Source organism: Urocitellus parryii, chromosome 2 (assembly GCF_045843805.1).
Source record: "Urocitellus parryii isolate mUroPar1 chromosome 2, mUroPar1.hap1, whole genome shotgun sequence".
NCBI lineage: Eukaryota > Metazoa > Chordata > Mammalia > Rodentia > Sciuridae > Urocitellus > Urocitellus parryii.
Genome location: NC_135532.1, coordinates 214292806 through 214318565, shown reverse-complemented (window position 1 = coordinate 214318565; position 25760 = coordinate 214292806). Strand labels below are relative to the sequence as shown.

At 42.0% G+C, this 25760-nt stretch overlaps 1 protein-coding gene across 1 annotated transcript in view; it reads left to right on the top strand.

The window, feature by feature from the left end:
• Tiam1 (TIAM Rac1 associated GEF 1) overlaps positions 1-25760 on the top strand; it is a 131281-nt gene that overhangs the window by 23857 nt on the left and 81664 nt on the right. Inside the window, exons 4-7 of the mRNA XM_026393553.2 lie at positions 1783-1955; positions 16976-17200; positions 19383-19568; positions 24779-24925. Of these exons, the coding sequence (XP_026249338.1) occupies positions 1783-1955; positions 16976-17200; positions 19383-19568; positions 24779-24925 (731 nt within the window). The remainder of the gene's footprint in view (positions 1-1782; positions 1956-16975; positions 17201-19382; positions 19569-24778; positions 24926-25760) is intronic.

Sequence of the window (25760 nt, the reverse complement as noted above, 5' to 3'; positions counted from 1 at the left end):
TATTTAGAGGAAAATAGTGTCGTTTTTGTTTTTTCTTATGTTTCTTTATCTCTACTGAATGAATTCCCATTCTTAAGGCATGAGACTAGGAGGTACAGATGGTTTAGCGTTTTGATTAAACTGTTCCTTGAAAACCCTTGAGATCTCCAAAATCACAGGGATTATGGGGAAAACAGTGTTGAGGTAGAACACTGAACAGTATGTGTGTAAGTCATATGTAAGCAATTTAGAACCCCAAATTTAAGAATTGTTCTATTAAGCTTTATTAAAAATTTATAAAAATAGGCACCATAAGACATTGTCTCTTTTTAAAAAATGACCAGAAAACTTTATCCTTAAAAAGAGAAGCAAGTGTAACTTAAATTGGTAGAGGGTATAATGGAGACTTCTGAATTATGGAGACAAGGATAACAGGTATGAAGTTATAAAGCTCAGGAACTCTGTGCTGCAAGGACTTTATATATATAATACATATTTATATTTTTAGTTGATGATGGACCTTTATTTTATTTGTATGTGGTGCTGAGAATCAAACCCAGTGCCTCAAACATGCTAGGCAAGCACGCCACCACTGAGCCAGAACCCCAGCCCCTGCAAGGACTTTAAGCAGAGCCTTTGGTTAGATTGGGCCAAGGGCAGGGGCAGTGTGAAGTGAGTGGGCCATGCAGACCAGTATTCTCCATGGATCTGCGTTTAGGGATGTTGCTCTCAGCAGCTGTCACGAGGAAATGTGAAATACTATGGGCGAGGAAACATTGCCTCTGAGGCAATACGACTTTTCTGTTGATCTTCATTATTCTACATACTGCATATGAACAAATTTCCTTTACAGACTCATACTGCAACCAAAGAGATTGTACATTCACAGGCTCTGCAGTTCCCCAAAAGCATGGTACTTGAATGTGCAAGTTGAGGAAGAGGTATACAAGTGTACCCAGGCTTCCCTGAAATTGGTTTCGATTAGTTGAGAGTAAGTGTTCAGCTAGTAATTGCTATTTAAAATGAGCTTCCAGTTCAGGTGATCATAGAAGACTCTAATGAAGCCCTCTTACCCCAAAGCTATGAAATATCTCTATTGCTATTGTCTCAGTTTTATAGTGTAGTTACGTATGGACCAGGATTCTGGCTTCCCTTAGACCTCCTTATGTGTGCCGAACATTTCCCCTTTCTTAGAACAGGACATGAACATGGCTTATTTCTAGAAAAAAAACAAAAACCACATATAGATAGATCTGAGACCACAGTGTATCATCTCTTTTCTTACCCTGATTGTACCTAAAGCCAGTATTATATATTTTTTCTCCAAGGGTGTGGTCCAAAAACTAAATCCATTTCCTGGTTTCCTGTCATGTGAGACATTGGAAATGGGCTTCAATTGAGCAGTAATGACTGCTGAGTCTTCACCCAGTACTGGATACAGTACTCTGGAACCTGGGAGCCACATTTACAGTCACTGCTGGGCAAAGGAGCCTCAGGACCCCCATATGCCTATAAGGGTGCTCATAGCTTAACATGCCAACACAGGAAGTAAGATTCTCAAAGAACTTGAAGCCATGTGCAAAGCTCTTTGCTAGTTTAGAAGCTGTGGTTTAAGATCTTTACCTTTATCTAGGCCAGTCATAAACCTGAGTACAAGCATGACCCCATTCTCTTTATTTCCTGGGTTCTGCACACTTTAATGTCTAGCCCTTCCCTGCTAATAAATGTTAGCTTACACTTTAGACTGACTTTTCACTGCCCCAATGTCGAATACTGACATGGCCCCCTGTTCTGCTTCCTCAGGATGCACGCTTTTTTTCTATGAGAGTGACGGCAGGTCTGGAATTGATCACAACAGCATCCCCAAGCACGCCGTCTGGGTGGAGAACAGCATTGTGCAGGCTGTGCCCGAGCACCCCAAGAAGGACTTCGTCTTCTGCCTCAGCAATTCCCTGGGCGATGCCTTCCTGTTTCAGGTTGGTTGGACACTTGCTTTGCAGGACATTTCTAACCTTTGGATGGGATACCTTCCTCTCCTGCCTAAATACCCCTCCCACCCCCCTTTTTCATTTTAGTGGTGGGATTTGTCTGTTGTTCATTATAGAAACAAAAGGGGCGAATGACAGAACATGCATCTATAATGAGTTCCAGGAATGAGAGCTCCCATCCAGAGGTTTTCAGAGTGAAGCCTGAGGAGAGCTGTGAGTTGGGTTTGAGAAACTTGCCGAGTTTGCTGTGAGTTGGAGAATTTCTTCACGTACCTTCAGTACCATTTGTGTAGCATTTAAGAAAGGATCATGAGATCCTTAATTTAGACATGATTAGCTGTCAAAATTTTTTTTGTATCATAATCTGTTCTTTTCTAATATTAATCATAAAGTATCATGATGAAATCCCAGAAAGGACTTGCTGTCCATAAATAGTTTCTCTTCCTCATTTTATCAGAGCTCACTACCTAGCGTTCTATAAGTTTAACTGCTAATTTTTTTAAAAATAGTTTTCCTGCTTTAGGGTTAATATTTGCTGTTATAAGGAATCCTGAGGTTTTTTTTTTTTTTTTTTTTTTAAATTGGGATACATCCTGCAAGAATATTTGGTGGTTTTCAATCATGAAGGCCTTCCTTGTTTATCCCATTAATGAACTAATCACTCAAACCTTCATTCCATACTGCATCTGTCCTATACACAGGGCTGTTGAGAATCCCTCTTAACGTAGTTTCTACCCTTAAAAGTGTTCACTTGTAATGGGAGGCACAGACACAGGAACAAATCTTTACATTGTGGTAAGGCCCAGACAGTAAGGAAGAACAGGGATAAATTGAGTGAAATGGACAGTGAGAATATTCTATGCAAGGAAAGAGCTAAAAAAAAAAAAAAAAAAAAAAAAAAAGGTATGGAGAGAAGAAATAGTTTATTTCATCAAGTTTTGTAAGTTATTTCTATTTGGGAAATTAAAGTAAGAAGCATAAGGTATGTCGATTTCTCTTACATAAAGACAAAGTGTCTGTGTTTTCTCTATTAAAATCTGTGAAGGAAACCACACAGAAACAGAGTGCACAAAACATAAATGCACTGCCCAGTGACTGTTACAAAGTAAATATGTAACCACCAACCTGGACAAGAAATGGAAGTTTCAGGCAGAGTATTAGTTTCCCCTACCCACATATCCACACCAGCCTACTAGTTGAATACCATGAACATGTCTTCTATGATGCAAGCAGGACATTGTTTATCTAGGAATGGCTTAATTGCTTCTTTATTTTCAAAAGATAGTTTTGCTGGATATAGTATTCTTATTGACAGTATTATTTCAGCGCTTGGAAAATGTCCTCCCACTGCCTACTGGCTTTTATAGTTTCTGTTAAGAATTCAGCTGTTAATCTTATGAGGCTTCCATTTATGTGAGTTGCTTCTTTGCTACTTTTAAGATTTTATGTTTGGTTTTTTGTTTTGTTTTGTTTTTTTTTTTTAAGAAGTTTGATTATGATGTATATAGAATCAATCTGAGTTTACTTTACCTGGAATTCACTATGGTTCTTGTATGTGTAGTCATGCATGTGTATATGTTTATAAATCACATTTGGAAAGTTTTTAGATATTTCTTCAGTCTTCCTTTTCTCCCTTTCCTTTCCTTCTGTAACCCCTTTTTGGTTTAAATTCATATACTTGAGACTGAGCTGCAGGTCACTTGAGAGTCAATTTTAATCTTTTTTCTTAGACTGGATAATCTCAGTTGATTTACCTCAAGTTCACTAATTTATTTTTCTGCCAACTCAAATCTATTGTTGAGCCCATTTGGTTATTTTATATTTCAATTCCAGAATTTATATGTGGTTCATTAAAAAGAAAGTCTGTTTCTCTTTTGGTACTTTCACAGAACCATTTGGTCAGTCAGAGGATGAGCCGAGGGCCTTCTCAGGGCTTTCTGGACATGTACAGCTCAATGCATGTGTGTGAACCTCTAAATTCCCGTAACTATGCCAGGGTTTCTCAAAGCTCCCTATGGAAATCTTATGCCTTTGTTTTCCCTCAAGTTTATTGGTCAAATTCTTGTTTGACCCACCTTTTATCACTGCCTCAGCAGCTGTGATATTAATAGTTTTTCACAAGTATCCCTGGAGTAGACTGTTAGCATGAGTGAGATCTGAGTCAAAAAATGGCAAGCCCCGTGAATGGGGTTTCCTGGGATGTGCTAGACAGGATGGGTAGTGACAGTTCTCTGAGAATGGATCTTAGCACGAAGTTCCAAACTCACTCTGTTCCCACCAGTAGTGGTTAGGCTGTTCGTTTCCATGTGATTGTGCAGATGTGGAGATGGACATGGGAATGGGGCAAGTGGAAATGCCATAGAACCTGTTTTCTTACTGAGATTTACCCATTCGTCTCTAATAAATGCATCTCAGATTATTGCAAGACTTTGGTTGATTTCCAAAATGCTGGTAATATTCATTTTGACAATTTGTCCAGTGTTTTTATGGAAAAATGGTTCCCTGGAAATTCTAACTTCCCCATTGATGCTGACAGCATTCACAAAGACACTTTAGAGACGAGATGTTTGATAATTATGCCAGGATGAAAGTTGTGAGCTGAGGTAGTCCTAAGACAACTGGGACATATGGTAGCCTTTTCCATGGATACATTTGGGTTGTTCCCAGCTTTGGAGAATCATAAGCAGTGTTCTACGAGCACTCTTGTACTTTTCTCAGGATTCTTTTGCCCATATTTCTATCTGGTCTCTTCCTGGGAATGGCATTGCTAGGCCATGGTACAGGTGCATGCTCGGGTTTACCAGATACCGCCAAAATGGTTACCAGTTTCCAAAGTGGTTTAAATAATGTCAGTCCCTTCAGCAACCAAGGGGAATTCCACATGCTCCTCATCCTCCACAATACCAGGTATCGTCAGATCTTTTTTCTGTTTTACACTTTTAGCATGAAGTTCAGCACTTTTTCATGTGTTTGATAGCCATTTCAATACCATTCACTTTTGTGAAGTACTTTTTTCCATCTCCTGCCTATTTTCCATTGAGTTTTCTGTCTTTGCGATTCATGGCGATTCTTTACATATTTTCTATATTACTTTTCTCTCTTTTAAATGGCATTCATTACAAGTATCTTTTTTGCACAGTGTGTTTGTTATCTTTTGCTTCCTTAAAGGTGTCATTTGTTGTATTCTCACTTCTCAAGTCATCCTTGATGAGTAGCGCATTGGGTAGCCTATTTTGAACATCTGCATGCTCAAAGGTCTTAAAAATATTCTTCTACATATCTTGCAGACTTTTGTTTGATGCATCTGGCATAGCTTTTTATCTATTAATTGGAAATCTTGTAAATGAGGCTATGCCTGAGCACCTTAAGAGCAGCAACATTATTGTAATGTCAGCAGCTATCTTTTACGGAGCTCTCACTGTATGCCACCGTCTTGAAAGTATTTTACAGGATGAGTCATTCTAATCCTTAGAGCTGCAGTGAATTGGATTGTGTGTCCATATTTTAACATATTGATATGGACTGTGTTTGGTAAAGCTAACGCTTAGGAAGACAGGAGCAGACACTGAGGCACACAGCCACTGCACTCAGGGTTGGATTTAAACTGAGCTTTTCTTTAGAGTTGTATTTAAACTAAGCCTTGCTTTCTCCAAAGTCTCATATTGAGTATTATATTTATCCTATTAGTGTTGCTATTGACCCTGAGAAGGACATGGAAAGATATCAATGGTTGTAATAAAAAGTGAGCAACTTTTTTTAATCTTTCAAATTAGACCCCTCATTGGGAATATTTCTAAACCATATCCTGATTCTGGCCATTCTTTCTTCACCATACAAGTTAGATGATCATCCGATTGGTTTCAAGGAGGCTCTTTTTTTCTTACACTCCTCTTACATGAATTCCTTCTGAAAGGACTTTCAAGGCCATAAAATTGCTACTAGAATCTAAATACCCCATAGGTCACATTGTATGAAGTTCTTTTGTGGAAACATAAGACCTTATTCATGAATACCTCTGTGTCTTCTTGTTATGGGAATTTTTTATGGTACTTATGTGGGATAAAGCACAAAATGAACCTTTTCAGAGGAAATTACTGCTGTTTGGGATCCATAAGGGCATTTTCTGTATTCTACTTATTGTAATCCACATAGTTCTGGAGGGGCTGGATTTGAAAGAAACCTGGGTGTGTAGGGGGTGAGGTTAAAGCAAGGGAGATCAACCACGATTATGGAAATAATTTGTAGGTTATTTCAGCCTCGGGGCTCAATTCAGTGCACAGTTTCCAGAGCCTCATACTGCTGATTTGGTTCTTTTATTAATATACCCATAGCTTTGCCCCTGGAAAGAGATTCATGTTACCAGGAAAAGTAGAAAAGGGGTTTTATGTGCATGGTGGGGGTGGTTATAAACACGAATGTTGGGGCAGCTCATATAAAAGGGTTCTGTGCTATCGGCAAAGTGAGGCTATAGCTCCTGCACTTGAACTCTTCTATTTATTTATTTGGAACAGGGAATTGAACTCAGGGACACTGGACCACTGAGCCACATCCCAGCCCTGTTTTGAATTTTATTTTAGAGACAGGGTCTCACTGAGTTGCTTAGTGCCTCGCGGTTGCTGAGGCTGGCTTTGAACTTGTGATCCTTCTGCCTTAGCCTCCCAAGCCACTGGGATTATAGGTGTGCGCCACTGTGCCCAGCTCTAAACTCTTTTAATTGGAGTTTTTTTTTTTTTTTCTCCAACTTGAAGGCAGAGATAGCTCCTGTCACTTATAAAGTACAATTTCTCCTTGGGCTTTCATTCATCCTTTATTTGAGGATGATTATGAAAAGCTTGCCAACTTAGAGAGAAACATATCTCAATATTAGTTTTTAATCTCTATACCAAATACCTTGGGAACATAGCTAAGGACGGGGCAAGAAAGCTACCGATTGGGTAAAAAATCATATGCAGTTACATATCTAAAGCAGTGGAGAAAATATTGCCAAAAGTTCATAGAAAGTTTCCCAGTTATTTAGAAAGTCACTTATGCTAGGGTACTTTGTGCATATTAAAAATAGACTCCTAGGGGTGGGGGGGTATAGCTTGAGTTCAATCCCAGTACCAGGAAGGAAAAGAAAGAGGGGGGGGGAGGGAGGAAGAAGGAGGAAGGAGGAGGAGGAGGAGGAGGAGGAGGAGGAGGAGGAGAGCAGCAGGGGAGGGAAGGTGATGGAGGAGAGGGGAGAGAGAGACTTTTAAAAACAAAGTAGCATTTATACCATCATATCTTGTTGTGGATTAAATGTGCCAACGCAGTTAAGTGTCTGATAGAGAGCGAATGCTCAATAAATGTTAATAACAGTTGCCATTTTAGTAATAAAGAAAAAGAGACTGGTTTTCTGTGCTCTTTGTACATAAGCATCTCTACAGAAATGGAGTGTGGCTTCACTGCATGGTCTGAGGATTGGCGTTCATTGGGCTCTGGAGTCTGTCTTGCAATGGCACATCTGGCTCATGTGGGAGACTTGAGGAAAGTCATTCATTGGCAGATGCCCAGGACTAGGGCACTCAGGAAAAAACCCAGAATCCATCTTTCACAGATGGTTCTAAGGGATAGAAAAGACATCAGAGGAGACTTAGCATCTCGGACCTGAATACATTCAAGTCCAGCCTCCCTCTCAAGGTGGGCGCCATCTCCCCAAGAGCCCTGCTAACTGGTTAGTCTGCCATGGGCCACCATTCCCACCCTGGAGAGAGCTCCCCACTTTCCAACTATCTGCTGCATTAGCTGTCCCTAAGTCCCAGAAGGTTCCCAGTCATGTTGAGATAACGTTCTTTTTGGTGACTCTTGATGGCTTCCTTTGTTTCCATGTTTCTCTCTCAGAGTCTAATGCAAGTCTTCTGCTTATCCTTCTCATAACCTAAGTGTACACAGTCTTCTGGCCGTGTCTCCTCTCTGGGCTCCCCTGCCTGAGGTTCCTGAGCCGTTCTCCCTGTTGTTATTTGTAGGCGGGCTCTGGAGCTGGGATCTGTCCTCTGGCCCCATGTAGCCTGCGGGGGCTCCTGCCGGGTCAAGTCCTGTAATTGACTGTAAGCCACATCGTAGTGACTGCTCATGTGGAGCCTGCCATTCCTCAAGCTCACAGCATCCACTCTTACCCAACAAGGGCTTCCGCATCCTATTTTAATAGATTTTTCTTCAAATGCAGAACTTTATTTCTTTGAAATGTGACCCTTGTGGGTTTTGTTCTTCTAATGAATCTGTTGAAATTGTCTTGGATCCTGTGATCTTGCCTGGGGGTTCCTCCCTCATAACTTTATGTTATCTCAGGTATGACAAGGTGAATAGGGGATCTTCCTTCTCCTTTTGATTTACATGTTGACTTCCTTGTAGTTAAATCCTGTTTTTCCAACATCATGGATCATGTTCCTTCCCCTAGCCAGCTGCTTTAGAAATATCTAACTTTGATTTTGGCACCGATTTGTTGTAGAGAAGGGTCAGCTCTAGAATTTGTGGATCCCTGGGCGATTTTGTGTAAGTGTGAGGGTAGGGGTGGGTGGGAGGCCTACCAATATAAAGAATTGTCTCATCTCAGACCCTCTTTTCAGCACCATTCTGCTAGCCTGATCTCACTGAAGCTAGCTGGCAGCGGAGTGACCCACTAGGCACAGGATCCTGTTCGTGAACTTAGGGCATCTTACTGGCTTAAGATGCCTCTGGGATACAGGCTTAGGAACTCCCAAAGAGGAGAAATAGCATGGGGGCTCTTCCTGTATTTTGTCCTTTTCAGGCATCATTAGGGGAATTGTCTTACCCATTTTTTTGTTGTTGTTGTTGTTTTTTGGTTGTTATTGTTGCTATAACATATTACCGAAGACTGGGTAATTTATAAAGAACATAGGTTTGTTTTGCTTCATGATTCTGGAGGCCAGGAAGTCCACATGGATGGCAGTGGTATCTTCTTATTTGCTGGTGAGGACTTTGTGCTGCTTCAACTCATGGTACAAACTGGAAGGGCAAAAAGCCTGTGAGAAAGAGGGAGAATACGAAGGTTAGACTTCCCTTAAAACAACCCTCTCTCGTGGTAACTAATCCAGTTCCATGAGAGCATGAACTCTCACACAATCAATGCATTAATCCATTTATGAGGCCTCCATCCCCATGACCCAAATACATCCCATTAGACTCCACCTCCCAAGATGATCACATCAGAGACCAAGCTGGGACATGAGTTTTGGTGGGGACAAACCATATTTAGAGTGTAGCAGATACATGGAAAATTTCAAGGAAATCCTTTTGAACTATGGGGCCTCCTGAGGTGCAGGGCAGGGCATGATGCCACTTCTTACCTCTTAGGGGAGGCCTGAGGGAGACTATGTGTTACTGTGCAAAGTGCAGAGGCAGGACTAGCAGCAAGCTGCATCATACGCTCTTTTACAGTGTGCGAGAACTTTCCCCACTCAGGTTAAAAGCACACTGCTGACATATAGGAGTTAGCTCTCCATTACTATAAGAAAATGCCTGACACAGGCTACTTACAAGGAAAAGAAGGGTTACTTAGCTCACAGATTGGAGGTTCAAGTCTCAAACCTGGTGTCTTTAATAGCTTTGGATGTTAGGGTAAGAGTGCATGTCAGAGCAAATGTTCACATGACAAGCTAGGGAGCGGGGAGAAAGAACAGGATGGGCAGGGTTCCAGGTTCCCTCTAGAGCTCTCTCCTCCAAGGACCTAAGGACCTCTCACGAGGCCCCGCCTCCCAAAGGTCCACAGCACCTCCCTGGGGACCAAGTGTTGAACATGGATCTTGGGGACACTAACCATATTCAAACTGCAGCAAGAAGTGTAGTTGGGTCTGAGCTAGCTCTTAAGTGTACAGTTTGTGAATGGTTATGTATCATGCAAATAGTGTTAAGTAACATTATTTGTTTTCCTTTTTTTGCATTGTTTTAAATTTGTTCTAAATCAATATAAGTGCATGTCTTAAAATGATTCAATTAATCTTAAAAGACAGTGAAATTCTCTTCCTGCTCTGCTCCCTCCTCCCCATAGTCTCATCCCCAGAACTGTGCTCAACTGTTTTAGCCGGGGGCTTTGTTTCTTTGATTGTGCTCTTGCAAGCATCTTCATTTCTCACCAACAGGCTCGCTCTGCTATTTCTTAGAGGATTTGAGACATTGACTATAGTAGTCCCCCATTACCTATAGTCATGCTTTCTATGGTTTTAGTTACCTGGGGTACATTTGGGGTCTAAAAATACTTAATGGAAAATTTCAGAAAGAAAAAATTCATAAGGTTGAAATAATTATTATAGGATATTGTTATAACTATTCTATTTTATTATTAGTTACTGCTCTTAAACTCTTCCTGTACCTCGTTTATAAATTAAACTTTAACATCTTAGGTGGGAATACATCACAAAAGTGGTGTGTGTGTGCGTGTGTGTGCGCACGCATGTGTGTGTATGTGAGAGAGAGGGAGGGGGAGTAGGGAGAGAGAGAGAGATTGGGTCCTCTGGCTTCAGGCATCACTGGGGTTCTTGGAATGTATCCCCTGCAGGTAAGGGAGGACACTGTCCTTGCTTTGTGTTAAGATAGATGAATATTTGGCTGAATTACATACAAGTCAAATGCTTCTTTCTACATCTTTCTGGGTGGTTATATGAAGGTTTGGTATTAAATCCGTAGTCAGTGACATTGTCGTGTTGTGACCCTGTAAATAACAGTAACTCCTGAGTGAAGAAGCCTATTAAGATCGTATCTTTTAGTCTCGAGCAGTGGCTGCTCTCTTCATTTTCTCCGGGCTCGGTTCGCTTGTGTTTCTGGTGGAGCAGCAATGTTTCCTAAACCTGCTGCGGCGCGTGGGCAGCTGTCAGTGATGCTTCCTTAATGCTGTCGTGTCCCCCCCCCCCGCCCCCCGCTCTTCTGCCCCTCTGGGTCTGCAGGAGACCCATGCACAAGTCACTCTGGGATTCTACATGTGACCCTCTTTAGATTCCCGATCCCAATCTTCCTTCCTTCTTATCAAATCTCTGCATGTTCATGAAAATAACCTGGAATAACTTCCTTCAGAATGGTACATATTTGAAACATCTTCTTTCTATCTTTGAGCTAAATAGCATCATTCAATCACTCTATGGTCACATCCTTATTTCTGATTCACTCGTGTCTACTTTTTGAAGAATGTGGAATCACTCCCTTATCGGTGGTGGTGTGATCCTTCATTTTTCTTCTACTGACACTTGAGTTTGGTTATTTTAGATTATTAGTCCTGAAAATCTTTCTTTCCTTTTCCTTTCTCTTTCCTCCCCTCCCTCTCCTCTCCCTATTCTTTTCTCTTCCCTCGTCTCTCCTTTCCTTTCCTAGCTCTGGTTCCTTCTTCATTGCAACCTGTGCCTTTGTTCCTAACTTCTCTGAGGATGCTGCGGGTTTGGGGGGAGCTCTCTCTGCTTCTCTTCTCCCAGTGGGTTTCCTCCTGCATGATTCCTTCTCTGCCTTTCATGCTAGAAGTCTTCATCAGGTGCCTAATGATCCTTGATCCTCCGATCATGTTTAAGAGTAAGACACGGAAACCTACTGTCATCTGTGCACCTGGTCAACTACTAGGGCTCCGATGGCCTAAATGGATAGCAAGTGCCCTTGTCTTGAGGGACTCCAGTGGGCAATATTTGGCCATCTTTCCTTGGGGTCTTTGAACTTTGCTAGAGATGAATCCTGGGATTTCTATTCACTGGGCAGGTTCCCACTGCTCCTGCTTCGCTGCTGTGTGGCTTCCTGGAATCTAGCGCTTCCCATCTCCAAAGAGTACACGTGGGCTGGTGAGGGGTGGGTGAGGACTTTCTCCAGTGGGGCAAGGGAAACTTGGGGTAAGTTCTCTTTACAGAAATTTTAAAATTGTTGCTTAATTGAGGTTTGTATTAATCCTGAAGTATGATCAATATAAAACCAATGGGAAAAAAAAGGACTTTGAAGAATTCACATAGGAACTTTTGTTCTTATCTAACCTCTTAAAACTGAATCACTTTATTCTTTCTTTTTTTACTTTTACAATGAAAAAAGAAGAAGTTTGATCTACTTTACAATTATTCTTGTGCTTCTGTAAATTCAAATTATCCAAAATCTTAGTTTTCCCAAATCTGGCATATACTCTCTACTATTTCCCTTGTTTAGCATGGACCTCCCTTTTCCTGCCACTCACGTCACCCATCGATTATCGGAAATCACCGAGTGTCCTCCATGCAGTTGGTAATTGAAGCAACATTTATTTAAATACATAATGAAGCTCAGGGCTTCATCATAACTCTGTGCTCAAAGGAACTCTTCATGCAAAATGCATTTTTTTGCTGATTATATTCCTCTGTTGGCAAGAACTTTGCTTCTTCCCCTCACTGAACTTCATACAGTATTTATAGCATCCCCAGAAGGCAAAGGAAGAATCACAACATTCACCCTTACCTGTCTGCTGCCGTTTGCTTGATGGAAGGAGACAGCCTGAGGATGTCAAGAGGGTGCTGACCACGGGCTGGTCTCTCCTTCCCACCTTTGTGATCACTGGGTGCTGGTGTGGGGGTCTTTCTTGGACTTGGGGTCCCTACCTCATCTTTAAGAAGGTGATACAAGGTTAGTGGTTGGAACAGCTTTTTCTAGGAGCTGGAACTTAAATCCTGGAGAGGCCATCCCGGGACACATTACATCAAGTTGGTGGTATGCTGTGATCTGCTGAACTGCTAGGTCTGTGAACAGTCATAAAATATTTCAAGACTTTTCCCCGCTTAACTAGCTGCTGAGAGCAGTCCGCACTGTGTTCCCTCCCTCTTGTCAACACAAAGCTGCTTGGGTGTCACTGCAGAAGGACAGACTTTGCAGAAAAGCTCATTTGCTACATTGTGCTTCCTAGGAATTGATTTGCTTAATGATAGAGAATGGCAGGGACCGCTGTTTTATTTAGACAGGACAGCGGGAGCAAAAATTCTCTCTAATGGAACTGCCTTCAGCCACTGACAGGTTTTAAGAGAGTTTGCAGGGCTGGGGCTAACTTAATGGTTAAAAAGGCTGGTGGCTACATTTTTCATGAAGCTGACATCAGACATTTTACAGTGTATGTTTCTCTACCTTTTAGGACCTGGTATACTTCCCCTCTTCTTTTTATTATGTTTCATTTTCAAACTACTCTTTTTTTTCCTTTAATTATATTACAATACACTTACCATAAAATGTATCTGCTGTGTTGAAGGGCACCGATCAGTGGCATAAGGTGCGTTCACACTGAAGCACAGCCATTGCCACCGTCCGGTTCGTTTGCATCTTGTGAGGCTGGATCTCTGTAACACAACTCTCCATTCCTCCTACCCCTGCCCCCGGTAACCACCATCGTCCTTTCTTTTCAGTAGATAAGTTTGAGGATATCTTCTTGCCAGAGTTAAATACACAGCTTTCCAAGGATGTTTAACTTTGACTGGTATGACCTCTTTTCATTTCCCCTTCTCAAATGGGAGACTAGTATGACCCCTCTGGTGTCAGAATAGACCATGTTGCTCTTAGCTGAGTTTGACTGAGATCCTCTTTAGAGGGAGACAGAAGGAGAACCCCTTTCATTAAGTAAAGAGAGTAAATATCTGTTGTTCTGTCAAACCCATCAGAGTGTGGCCCTCCTGGGCGTTCAAAAGAGCATAATATAGACGCCTTTATTTTCAAAGCATCACCTGTTTGGAGATGGGAGTCTTACTTGGGTAGTATTTCGGTTAGGATGGGTTAGATCATGCTGTACTTAGGAGCAACCCTCAAAGCTCAGTGGCTTAAGGTATCTTCTCCTTCTTGCCCTGTATCTGATGGAGGCTGACTGTGAGGTCCTTACTCATCTGGACTCCTTGGGAGCCAGCCAGCCAGATCTTCCCAGACATACACTTTTAGGACTACAGGACAAGGGTGCATTTCATGGGTCCAAGTCAAGTGACATGGCCATGCCTAGCTTTAAAGGGGGCAAGAAAGCCCCCTCCTCTCACATTGCCAGAATGGAAAAAGCTCAAAATACCTAGTACCATGATGACCCTGTCCCTAGACATTTAGAGCAACTTCAGGACTCAGAGGTCAGGATTGGTGTGCATTATTAGAAAAGAACCAAAAAACAAAAAAATATTTGCAAAATACAGAGTTGGTCAAGTGTGATATTTATCATAAATGGCTGTGTCTACCCTAATTTTTCCAGGCTTTTAGTTCTTCATCTATAAATTGGTCACCTGGATCTCTTCCAAATGAGTATTTCTATTTCAGATTTTAAGTCTGTACCATGTATTTGGCAGAACTTGTCATCAAGAGCTTAAGTTCTCTCCATTCATTATTCAGGTGTGATGTCTGGCTGCAGATGTTTCCTTTCTCTTTAAGTCGAGGGATGGGGGATCCAACTGAGGCAAAGACGGGAGAGGGTTACCTGGGAAGGTGGATGTCAACTGCCACCCTCCCTTGAGTATTAAAACAGGAGATGTGGTTTTTATGCAGGAGACATGGCCTGTCCTGGTGGCACAGCTGTGGTATCTGGGTGCCCTTTTACCACGGGCAAAACACCAGCTCCCTCAATGTCTAAAAGCTCCTCATTTACACTGAGCTCTGCATATAAAGCAGAAAGCATGTTTTGGGTCAAGACAGCAGCTATTTATCAAGTGGTGCCAGGCACTTTAGAGGACAAAGAAATGATGCTAAAGGGCCAAGCTTTTGAAACTTCCTTTATAGTCTTGTAGGATCAATTTTTAAAGGAAAGAAGAATATAAAAGATAATATTTTTTAGGCTAGGTATAGAAGAATTGTACTTGAAATTAGGGTAATGTATTATGGAAGAATTTTGCAGAAAACCTCTATGAAAATATATGAGTATACACACATAAAGGTACACCTGTTGGAGGCAATGGCGACTTCAGCACACCATGTCCTACACTCATGGAAACGTGTATCTGCTTTTGCCTGTGTCTGTACTGTATACAGATAGAATCCTATAGTCCATACTCCAGCATGTCTGGCTTCCTTTTCTCAGTGTTACGTACGTGAGCTTTCTCCTTATACCAGTAGGTGGTTATGGATTTTCATTTTCAGTGCCATGCAGAATTCCATTGTGTGATTGTACCACATTTTCATCTGTTCTGTGGATGGACAACTGGACACTTTCTAGTTTTGCCCTTTATAAATGATTACTATGCATATTCTGATTGCATTAATTCTTGTGAGCATGTGAAAATGTTTTTTTTGGGTGTTTATGCCAAGTGCATTTTCTGGGTCACAAGGTGTCCATATATTCAACTGTAGCAGATTACGCCCAACAGTTTTGCAAAGCCCTTGTACCCACTTACTCTGTAACCAGCAGAACATAAGGCTTCTGGTTGCTTCAGATCTTGGCCAATGTGGAAAGATTTTAGTTTTTTCTTGTTTTTTAGAAAATCATCTCCGTCAATTATTTTTCCATCTGAGCTGTTTCTTCCCCCTAAAACAACAACAAAACAAAAAAGTGGAGAAAAATAATCCCACTTAACAAAATACCTGCTTCATGCTGAGATGCTAAAAGTTCCTAAGGTCAAACATGGTGCATGGTCCCAGGCAGGAGCAAGCTGGGTAGTTTCATTGTATGTGGGATGGTTTGGACTCTGTTTTTCATGTGTCATTTCAAAGTGATATGTAAGAAAAAGGTGTAAGATGATGACCTTAAAGAGAATATAAGTATTAAAAACTTGAAGCAAATTTAATAGTTAAAGATGAGACTCATGTGTAGACATGCGTCCCCGCCCCCACCCCTAGATTTCTCAACCTGAAGGTGTTTACCTATGGCTCCCAGTGTCTTCATGTACTCCCACTCTGTCCTCACAAAGTGCTTCCATTTGCTTTGTCAGCCGGTTCTTCCGCTCTTCCTTTGTGATAGTGTCTAGATGATTGAAATTTCTTTATCCACTGGCGAATCTTTTTTTTTAAATTAACATAATCATTGCTGGATTATTTAGGTTTGTCCAATATGAGGTGGCTTTATTGCTAGACACCATTTTAAATATTTGATGCTGTTTCTTTGGTGGAATACAGAATGGCAGAGATTTAGAAATAAAACAGATAGCTGTAATGATGACTTAACTAAAATTTCTGTTACTTACCAGCTGGTGGGGTCCTGTTAGTAGGATTTTATTTGCGAGCCATCTCTCCAACGAGTTAGTAAACTGAAACAGTATGGTAAAAAAAAATAATAATAATGTTAGTGGCTACTTAGTACTGCAGTGGCCAAACAGACCTTTATTTAAGTGCGCTAACTTCTGGTGTGCTAACTTTTGAGCAATTATTAAACTTCTATGCTTAAGGAGATACTTGGAAAGGTCTAGTACATCCTCACAAATATTCATTGATTGTTCCTAAAGAATCATTAAGTTATTTTGCATGAGCTGTCTCTCCAAAACTGTTCTGACTTTTGCCCTTCAGATCATCCCTGACTTACACAAATCCCACTTTGAGGTCACCTGGGTATCAACCAACATCTTAATGTTCTTCCTGAATAGCACTGCTGGGTGCCTGTTACTTGAGGATGTCTCCCTAGGGCCCCTTAAGACAGTATTGCTTCTGGTGCCTTGAGCATCTTCCTCAGCTCTGGTTTTATGCTGAACACGGGAGTAGAGCCTTTGAATTTGAGTTACAGTGGTACCATGGGCAGTGATGTCCCCTGACCTCCAACCATGGCTTATAACCATCTGGTCCTCTCTGGAAACTGATCTTGCCCTCTGGTCTCCAAGCTGTGTAGAAGTTGCACAGGCACAAGTGAGTTCCATAAATCCACTGGGTAGGAAGACATGGCAGCTTCATTAAGACTGGCCCTTGGAGAGCGGGGGTGGGGAGGTGTGAACAGAGACTGACTTTCATTGCTTCCTTGAAGGAGGAGGTCAGGTCTGCCCTCCCTGTGGGGTGTCTAGACCCTACACCTTGAGCCACAAACGCTGCTTCTCTGGATGTGAACTATTGGTTTCTGTTCACGTCCTAAGAGGTGGCTCTTCCTTCCTGCACCCTCCCCCAAACAGACCACCAGCCAGACTGAGCTGGAGAACTGGATCACCGCCATCCACTCTGCCTGCGCAGCCGCCGTCGCCAGACACCATCACAAAGAGGACACGCTCCGGCTCCTGAAGTCGGAGATCAAAAAACTGGAACAGAAGATTGACATGGATGAAAAGATGAAGAAAATGGGCGAGATGCAGCTGTCTTCCGTCACAGACTCAAAGAAGAAGAAAACTATATTAGATCAGGTAACCGTTCTTCCATGTGTAGACCCAGGCAAACTCAGGTCCTCACAATTTTTTTTTTCTTTCTTTCTTTCTTTTTTTTTTTTGCTGCCTCAGAGTCATGAAAAGTCCTGGGTTATCTGCTTGTCAGCCTGTCATCCAGGCTGCTAAATTCTTTATTGTGACTGTCAGTTTTCTCCACCCTTTGTTCACAGTTGATTGTTATGAGCTAAAGGGAACAATATTACATTGAGTGGAAGACAGGAATCTAATAGAGGCACCTCCCAGCTCCCTCCATGGCATGTGATTCTAGGGGTCTGTGTCATTAGAAAGTCTGCACTTTCCTTCCCCACTTGGAGAGGTTGACTTGGAGCTAGTTTCTGGCTCCTGAGTAAATGAGAATTCTAAATTTGGAAAGGTGAAGTGTGTTTTCAAAAATGTGTGCAGACATCCCTCATTCTTCACGGGGGTTTGGTTCCAGGATCCCTGGAGATAACCAAGTCTGCAGATGCTCCGGTATCTTATATAACATGGGGTCATATTTGCCTGCAACTGGTGTACATCCTCCCTTATAATTTTAAAGCTTCACCAGATTAGGATGATACCAAATACAATGTAAATGTTATGAGATAATTATTACATTATGTAGGTAACTGTAACATTCAGTGACTAATGACAAGAAAAAAAGTTTGTACATGTTCACTACAGATGCAGTTTTTTTTGATCCATGGATGGTTGATTCTACAGTTGTGGAGCCCAGTGATAAAGAGGGCCACTGTATATAATTGCTATATGGGCATAGGTATTACTTTGTGCTAAAAAGGAAAGTTTTGGTAGAATAAACAAGGATGTTTTTGCCTTATATTCAGATATTTTAAAATCAGTGATAGCCACCTGGTGGTGCTTTGAAATCTAGTCTTAATGCTTAGGTAATAACCATGGGAATAAATAATATTTAAGTAGTTGATGACATGAGCCAGCCCATGCCTTTCACATCTCTCTCCTATTCTTTCTATTACTGGATGAAACACACACACACACACACACACACACACACACACACACTCACACACACACTCACATATTAAGATAAAGTATACATAACATAAATTAACCATTTTTAAGTAAACAGTGGCAGCTAGCACATGCATGATGTTCTGCAACCACCTCCTCTTTCTAGTTCCCAAACTTTTTTTTACTCCAAAAGGAAACCCCACACCTGATAAGCATTTACTCCCCTCCACCTCTGACATTCTGTAAATGGATTTGCCTATTGGAGATGTTTCATATGAATAGAATTGCAAACTATGTGAATTTTGTGTCTGGCTTCTTTTCACTTAGCATAATGTTCTAGAGATTGATTCATATGGTAGTGTACATTAGCATTTAATGCATTTTTTTCCTCAAATATTATTCCATGGTGCATACACAATTTCTTTACCCACCCATCCACTGAAGGACATCTGAACCATTTGCACCTCTTGGCTGTTGTGAATCATGTCACCATGAGCATGTGTGTACATTGGCACTGTACTTGAAGTTGAGGTGAAAAAGTAGACATCAAGCATTGTTCATTAACTGGACTGTCATCAAGAGCCTTCACTACCTGCCTGACCCTGTACTTATTCTTGTGTTAGTTTCCTTAAACATTACATCCATAGGCTTGTGGGTTTTTTTTTTTTTTTTTGCCACTTTGAAAAATGAAGGACCATGCAGTGCATGTCCCAGACTCTGACCTTCTGTTGCATTTCACCTCCTGTCCTCTGCTCAATACCTCCCACCTCCTTCTAAAGCTCTTGGTCTCTTTGCCTCTGACCTTTAATTCACTTCAGTTTTCTTCTCTTGCTCTCATGGAAAGCCACCTCTTGATAAAGCAAGTCCCTACATTTTTACTCCTATCTTTGGTGTGTAGTCTAGATTTTGGAGGTGACAGATCCCCCCATGCCCTTAAACATGAGATCTAGGGTAAGAGAATCACAGAGCAGCTAATAATATACTTTCTGGCTTGTCATACTAAAGTTGTGGCTAATAGGTCTTTGTAGAAAAAAACACATTTTAAACCTGAAGGTACCTGACGTTTACCCCTTAGGATTAAAATTAGGACTTTTACAACATGTCGATTTGTAAGATTTGTATAGAATCAAGTTGTTAATGCTTGTTTCCCCTTTTTCTCACTTTGTCTTTTCCCATATTGTCACTACTGTAGATCTTTGTTTGGGAGCAAAATCTTGAACAGTTCCAAATGGACCTATTTCGTTTCCGCTGTTATTTAGCTAGCCTCCAAGGTGGGGAGCTGCCAAACCCCAAAAGGCTACTCGCTTTTGCAAGTCGACCAACGAAAGTGGCAATGGGACGCCTCGGAATCTTTTCTGTATCATCTTTTCATGCCCTGGTGAGTAGAAGCTAATAAATTTTTGAAAAAATGTTCATCTGGATGCTTAGTCCTAAACAGGACCAGACAGGAGTCTCAAGGGTTTTGCTAGTTTACTGCTATGTGTGGATTTCTGACATGCCCTCCCTTTTCAAACTTTCATTTGAACCTATTCAGAAATTTATTACTTAAGCCTCTCTTGATGCAGCCTAAACTGTGTGTGTGTGTGTGTGTGTGTGTGTGTGTGTGTGTGTGTGTGTTGCTGGGAATTGATCCAAGGGCATTGCTCATGCTGGGCAAACACTCTTCTGCTGAGCTTCATCCTCAGACCCTGGAAGGTGTTATCTTAGGAGATGTCCACTGTACTATTTATTGGTTATTTTAGGTAGTATTGGCTTTTGAACCCAAATACGTACTTATTTGAATCTAATAGAAATGCTGAGTGGTGGGCTTTCTTTCATGCATAAAGGCTTTTTCTCTCTCTCTCTTATTCATATACACATTCATCATATTATTGAGCACAGATATCTTTGGAATTCTCCATTTATTTTTATCACCCATGGCCGTAAATACTGGATATGCTGGAGAAAGGCAAAGAACTTCCGTGATGTACTAACTGAACATATTTATTGCTTGAGGAAGGGAACTTTCATGTGACCTCCAGAGCAGCAGATTGTCTAGTTGTGTTGTGTGTTTATAATCTGTAATTTCATGTAGTTGCTAAATTGCAAACAGCTTTATTGGCTCCTTTCTGTTGGGGAAAAAAAAAATCACTGCAAGTAACATGCTTTTAGCCTATCCAAGTCGACACCCACTTAAAATGTACTGCACCTTAGTACATTTGCTATGGAATTAAATGTTAAGTTTCAGGTTCCAGAAACTGCTTTGGAAAACCTTAGCTGGGCTGCTCTTGTCTTGCCATGTCAGCTGTACCCTCAATTGAATTCAGAGCTGTAATTCAGTCAGAGGCGTTTGTGTTCTTTATAAATAGATTAGCGTCATCATTCAGATAATTAGGGGTAGATTTACATTTTTAAAGAAGTCTTAAACCAATTTCTGGACTTATTAAAACTGGCATCCTGATTTGTTCTGCTAATTACAGCTCTGCTCTCGGCCTTCCTGCCTACCTCCTCTCTATGTAGCTATTACATCTTTTTTTTTTTTTTTTTTTTTTTTTAAGCAATAGTGGTACAAGTGCTATAATGAATAAGTCTTGCAAACAGTTCTCAGTTTATGGCATGATCTAGATTGGTTTCTTTGAGTTCTTCAAAAAAAGTAGATGAGAATTCTTTTTTACCTCCTTGTCAGAAGGTCCTCATCCAGGGAGCGTTTTTTTACTGAGAGCTTCTGGTGTCAGAGCGTCCACAAAGCTCCGTCCCTTTTACTGTGGATTGATGAAATTTGGAGAAAATAACTTTACATTCTACCAAAACTCGTATGCTTTAATTATTTTCTTCCAAGCCATTGGAGCTAACCTCTAGGAGATGGACAAAGTGAAAGGCACTGTTTTCCTGCTCTGTAATTTATCTTAAGACCTCATTTCCTCCACCTCAGGGTTTGTGACCTGTGTGTCCTTTTCTTTGGGTGGCAAGCTATTAAAATTTGGCCTAAGCATAAGAGAGTTAGTGAGATTTTTTTTTTTTTTTTTTGTCAGTAATGTTAAAGAAAGATATTTAATTCCCTGTTCCTTTTTTCTTGCCACTTGCTCCAGTGTCACAAATCCCGGTGCTTATGTGTCCTTGCCAACTTTCTTTTTCATGAGGAGTTTCACTTGAGACAGATCCAGTTAGGTGGCTCTGTTGGGTCTCTGTTCCTGCTCCCTGCCTTAGCTCCTAGGGAGCTTCCCCGGGAAGGGAATTTTTCAGTCCAGATTTTGGACACTTATTTCTTCCTTCTTCTTTTTGTCATCTGACCCCAGGGATCTCCCTCCCCGCTCCACCCCCAGTCAAAACATTCTTCAATTTAGCCTTTGTCCTGAAGTGTTTTTTTTTTTTTCTCTTTTAAGTTAGGGTGGTGGGAGAAGGGGTGGGAGGGCAACAGGACCAGGGGAGGGTTTGGAGCTACAATGGAAGCCCCATTCACTGGGACAGCTTCTCTCCAGGCTGAGTGATTTGCTGTAATTAACTGAAGGGTCCCCGCTGTACTCTTTGAAAAAAAGGTTATCATTGTTCTTGTTTGCACAGATGAGCTGAATGATAGAGTAATCAGGTGCTGGCCACAAAGGGAGCCTTTGTCTGGGCAGATCATTGAGAAACTGTTGAGCTCTGGTCCAGTGTTCTTCTGCCAGCCTTTCTTCTACGTCCCTTACAGGGCTCCGGTAGTCGTGAAGAGTTGCTATAGGAACATTCAAACAGGCTAGACTAAATCGTCAGCTGGCCACTCAGAATATCTGTAGGGGTTTTGATTTCTCCTTCATGCTCTTTTTTGTTCCCTAAAGTTGGAGGAGTTAGTTTTTAGTGGACATCACCAAGCTACTTGCCCTTTGGCCTCTACTTGCTTTTTGGCCTCAATCAACATTTGACATCTGCCTGGCACACGTCAGTTACTATCTTTTTTTGTTGTTGTTGTTGTTACTGGGGATTGAACCCCGAGGTTCTCAACCACTGTGCCACATCCGCAGCCCTTTTTATATTTTTATTTAGAGACAGGGTTTCACTGAGTTGCTTAGGGCCTTGTTAAATTGCTGAGGCTGGCTTGGAACAACCCTCCTGTCTCAGCCTTCTGAGCGGCTGGGATTCCAGGTGTGCATCACTGCACCTGGACAGTTAGTGTCTTTATGATGAGGGTTATAGCATTAAACAGCACAGAGGCCCTCTCCAATTGTTCATATGGGAGAGTTGGATAAGAAATAAGTACATGCAGTTATGGATATGTGGAAGTAAACAGCATAACAGATACTCATACAGTCATCCCTCAGTGTCTGCCGAGAAAGGTTCCAGAATCTGGGAATGCTCAAGTCCCTTATAAAAATGGTGTAGTATTTGCGTGTAACCTACCATATACCTGCTGCCCATTCTCCCATATACTTTAAATCATCTTTAGATGACTTATAATACCTACTGCAATGTAAATGCTATGTAAATAATTGTCATACTGGATTACTTAGGGAATGATAATGAGGAGGAAAGTCCAGACATAATGTTTAGTGCAGGTGAAATATTTTTCCTGAATAGTTTCTTTCTTGCTCCCCCCACCCCTTTTTAACCCAAGGGCACTTTACCACTGAGCCATGTCCCAGCCCTATTTGTTTATTTATTTATTTTAAAATTTTGAGACAGGGTCTCACCAAGTTGCTTAGGGTCTTGCTAAGTTGCTGAGGCTGGCTTTGCATTTGCAATCCTCCTGCTTCAACCTCCTGCGTCAACCTCCTAAGTCACTGGAATTACAGGTGTGTGCCACCATGCCCGGCATTTCTGAGTATTTTCAATGTGAGGTTGATTGAATTCATGGATACAGGAGGTTGACTCTATAGTACCTATGTGAATCTGAACCTGGATTTTCCTGTTTATAAGTAGTTACGGAAACATGAGACCAAATGGGTTTTTTTTTTTCTCTAGAATTTTAAAATTTAGAACCATTTATTCAGTTTACCTTTGTTTACCTTTAACATGGAATGTGGTGAAAATAGGGAAGAGAAAATTTTTCCATATTTAATGGTGCTTTTTGTTTTGCAAATTTTGTTCCCCAGAACACTTCCAGAATTATCTTAGACTGAGATGAAAGCTCGAATTGGTGTCTTGGCTACCATGTTTCTAATGCCATGATCTGGGCTTTTCACATGCCAACCTGGGGACATACAAGTTCTCTGCACATCTTAATCTTCCTGTTTTCATTTAGGACCAAAAAACATCTCCCTCATACCCAGCAGAGAAGCTGTTTTGACTTGCTTTTAGCACACGTGGGGTCCGCTTGCCCGTCTCCTTGTGGGTTTTCTGTATCTGAAGACCCTGGGAGGCGTGCCAGGTTGCCAATGTGCTGTCTCATCCCCAGCTGCTGCCAGCTGGCATCTGTCCTGTGGGAGCCACCCCCATGGGATTGAGACAAGTGGGTTCCAAGATCCCTCCAGCAGGGAAGGAGGGGTGGTTTCAATTCAAGTCTGACTCGCTAGACTTCCCGCCACGCCCTTCTTTGAACGGAGAGCCCGTGGGTGGCCTACTGAGACCTGTTGGCAGAGGTTCCCTGAAGTTCCTGGGACTCTGCTCTCAACCTGTAGGATAAAGGTCAAGCCTGGAGGTTGTGCCTGGAAGGACTTTAGGGCATCTTCAGTGAGATTTCGCTGGATCAATAATCACAGGGGGAGTTTTAAATTTGGGGTGTTCCCTCCTGAAATGTTTCTCTGGGTGGCTGGTACCTCACAAATATCTTCTTTAAAAAAAGAAAAACGATGCCAATTTTATTTCCTGTTCACCTAAACATAGAACATGTCAGTTCTGGAAACCGGGACTGTGGCTTCACCTTCTTCAATAACACGGCTCCCTTCTTTCTTATTCTGCCATTCTTGAGAAGAGTTGCACCTGACATTCTAGATAACCCCATGGATGACAGACAGCCCCCTTCTCTTGAGGACCATCACTGGAAGCTGCAAAGAGTTTTTCTACTTATGTCCCATTGACTAGGAGCCTAGTCACAAGGCCGTGGCCTGTTCAAGGCAAGCAAGTCAAGTTTGACTTCCCGGTCATGTGCTCAAGTAGATTTGAGGTTCTCTGGCTGAGGGAGAAAAGACAACAGGCACTGGGCGCGGGGCAAATCTCACTTGCCTAATTTTATATTCTGGGAGAGCTAAAGAGAGGAGATTTAATATGGAATCACAGGAACCAAAAGTCTGCTGTCTTTCTGCTAGTTTTGCTGACCTTCAGCACCATTTTTCTTTAGAATGCAGAAATAGCTCTGTAGCATTTGGGGAGACTCTGTAGAAAGCATGGCTCGTTAAACTGGATGCCGTAGTTCAAACCTGTGACCGGAAGGACATCTGTTCTTGGAAACAGCATATATTATTTTATGACTCTTTTATATATCTTTGCTGATGATTTCATAGAGTGATCGGGTCTGCCAAGCTTTCATTTCCATTTTGAATCCATGAACAGCCTGAAAGTTCCCATGTGTGTGAGTCGTGGATAGACGCTTTGAGCAGGGGGTCATTGCTGACCGCTAAGAGGGACTAAGTGGGGACCTCAAGGAACAAGTGGCCATCCTGACAGATCTCTTATGCCACTTGTCCTTGCTCTCATTAGGTGGCAGCCCGGACAGGTGAAACTGGAGTGAGAAGACGTACTCAGGCCATGTCCAGATCTGCTAGCAAGAGAAGGAGCAGGTTTTCTTCTCTGTGGGGTCTGGACACTACCTCCAAAAAGAAGCAGGGACGCCCCAGCATCAATCAGGTAAGTTCCAGAGTGGACGGAAAGGAAACCTGCAGATGGCTTCTGTGGCCACCTTGATGGGGGATGTGTGTTGTTCCTTTACTGACACTGAGTGCTACTTACAACCAACTAGTTGACATGAAGTTAGTCGTGGAGACACTTTTAATAGATAATGTACACCCATAACATTGAACTCTGCTATTAGTCTATCTCCCACCTGCATCCTCTCCAAACCGTGGTTAATTATAGACCTACTGAAAGTGCACAATTCATCTTGAGTCTTCAGCCAAAAAAAAAGCAGGGCTTGATGAGGAAGCCAAACGGGCACCTAAGGACAGGCTAGTTCAGCTGTCAGTGGTGCAGGCTCCAAGGCTGCCGTCAGGGTGATCGGATTATCTCTTTGCCCTTGACTTTCTGGGGTTGACATGGAGTGGGCACTTCTCTGCTTTTGGGAATGAGGAGCCAGGAATCTGAGAGTGCACACTTACCACTGTGACCCCTCCTACTCAGGGACAAGGGGTGGAAGGGGATCTCAGCCCAACCTGGATGGGTGCCGTGTGGGCCCCCTCGTAGCCATACACTGTGGCCCTGTTCCTCCCCACTGATCTTGTTGCTTTACTAGCCAAGGCCACCTTAGATTTTAAGGACTCTAGGACCCTGAGTATTTATAGTCTTTTTTGGAAGAAGGAGAATATCTGATTCCTGGATGGATAAGAGGCTTCAAACATTTGGGAAGTCGTGACCAGACTGCCTGTGTGACACATTCCCACTGTGCCCTTACACAGAGTGGGAGGACCTTGGCTGGCTTGATAGGAGGATTCCCTTAAGAGCAAAGTTTGAAAGGAGCTCAATCCTC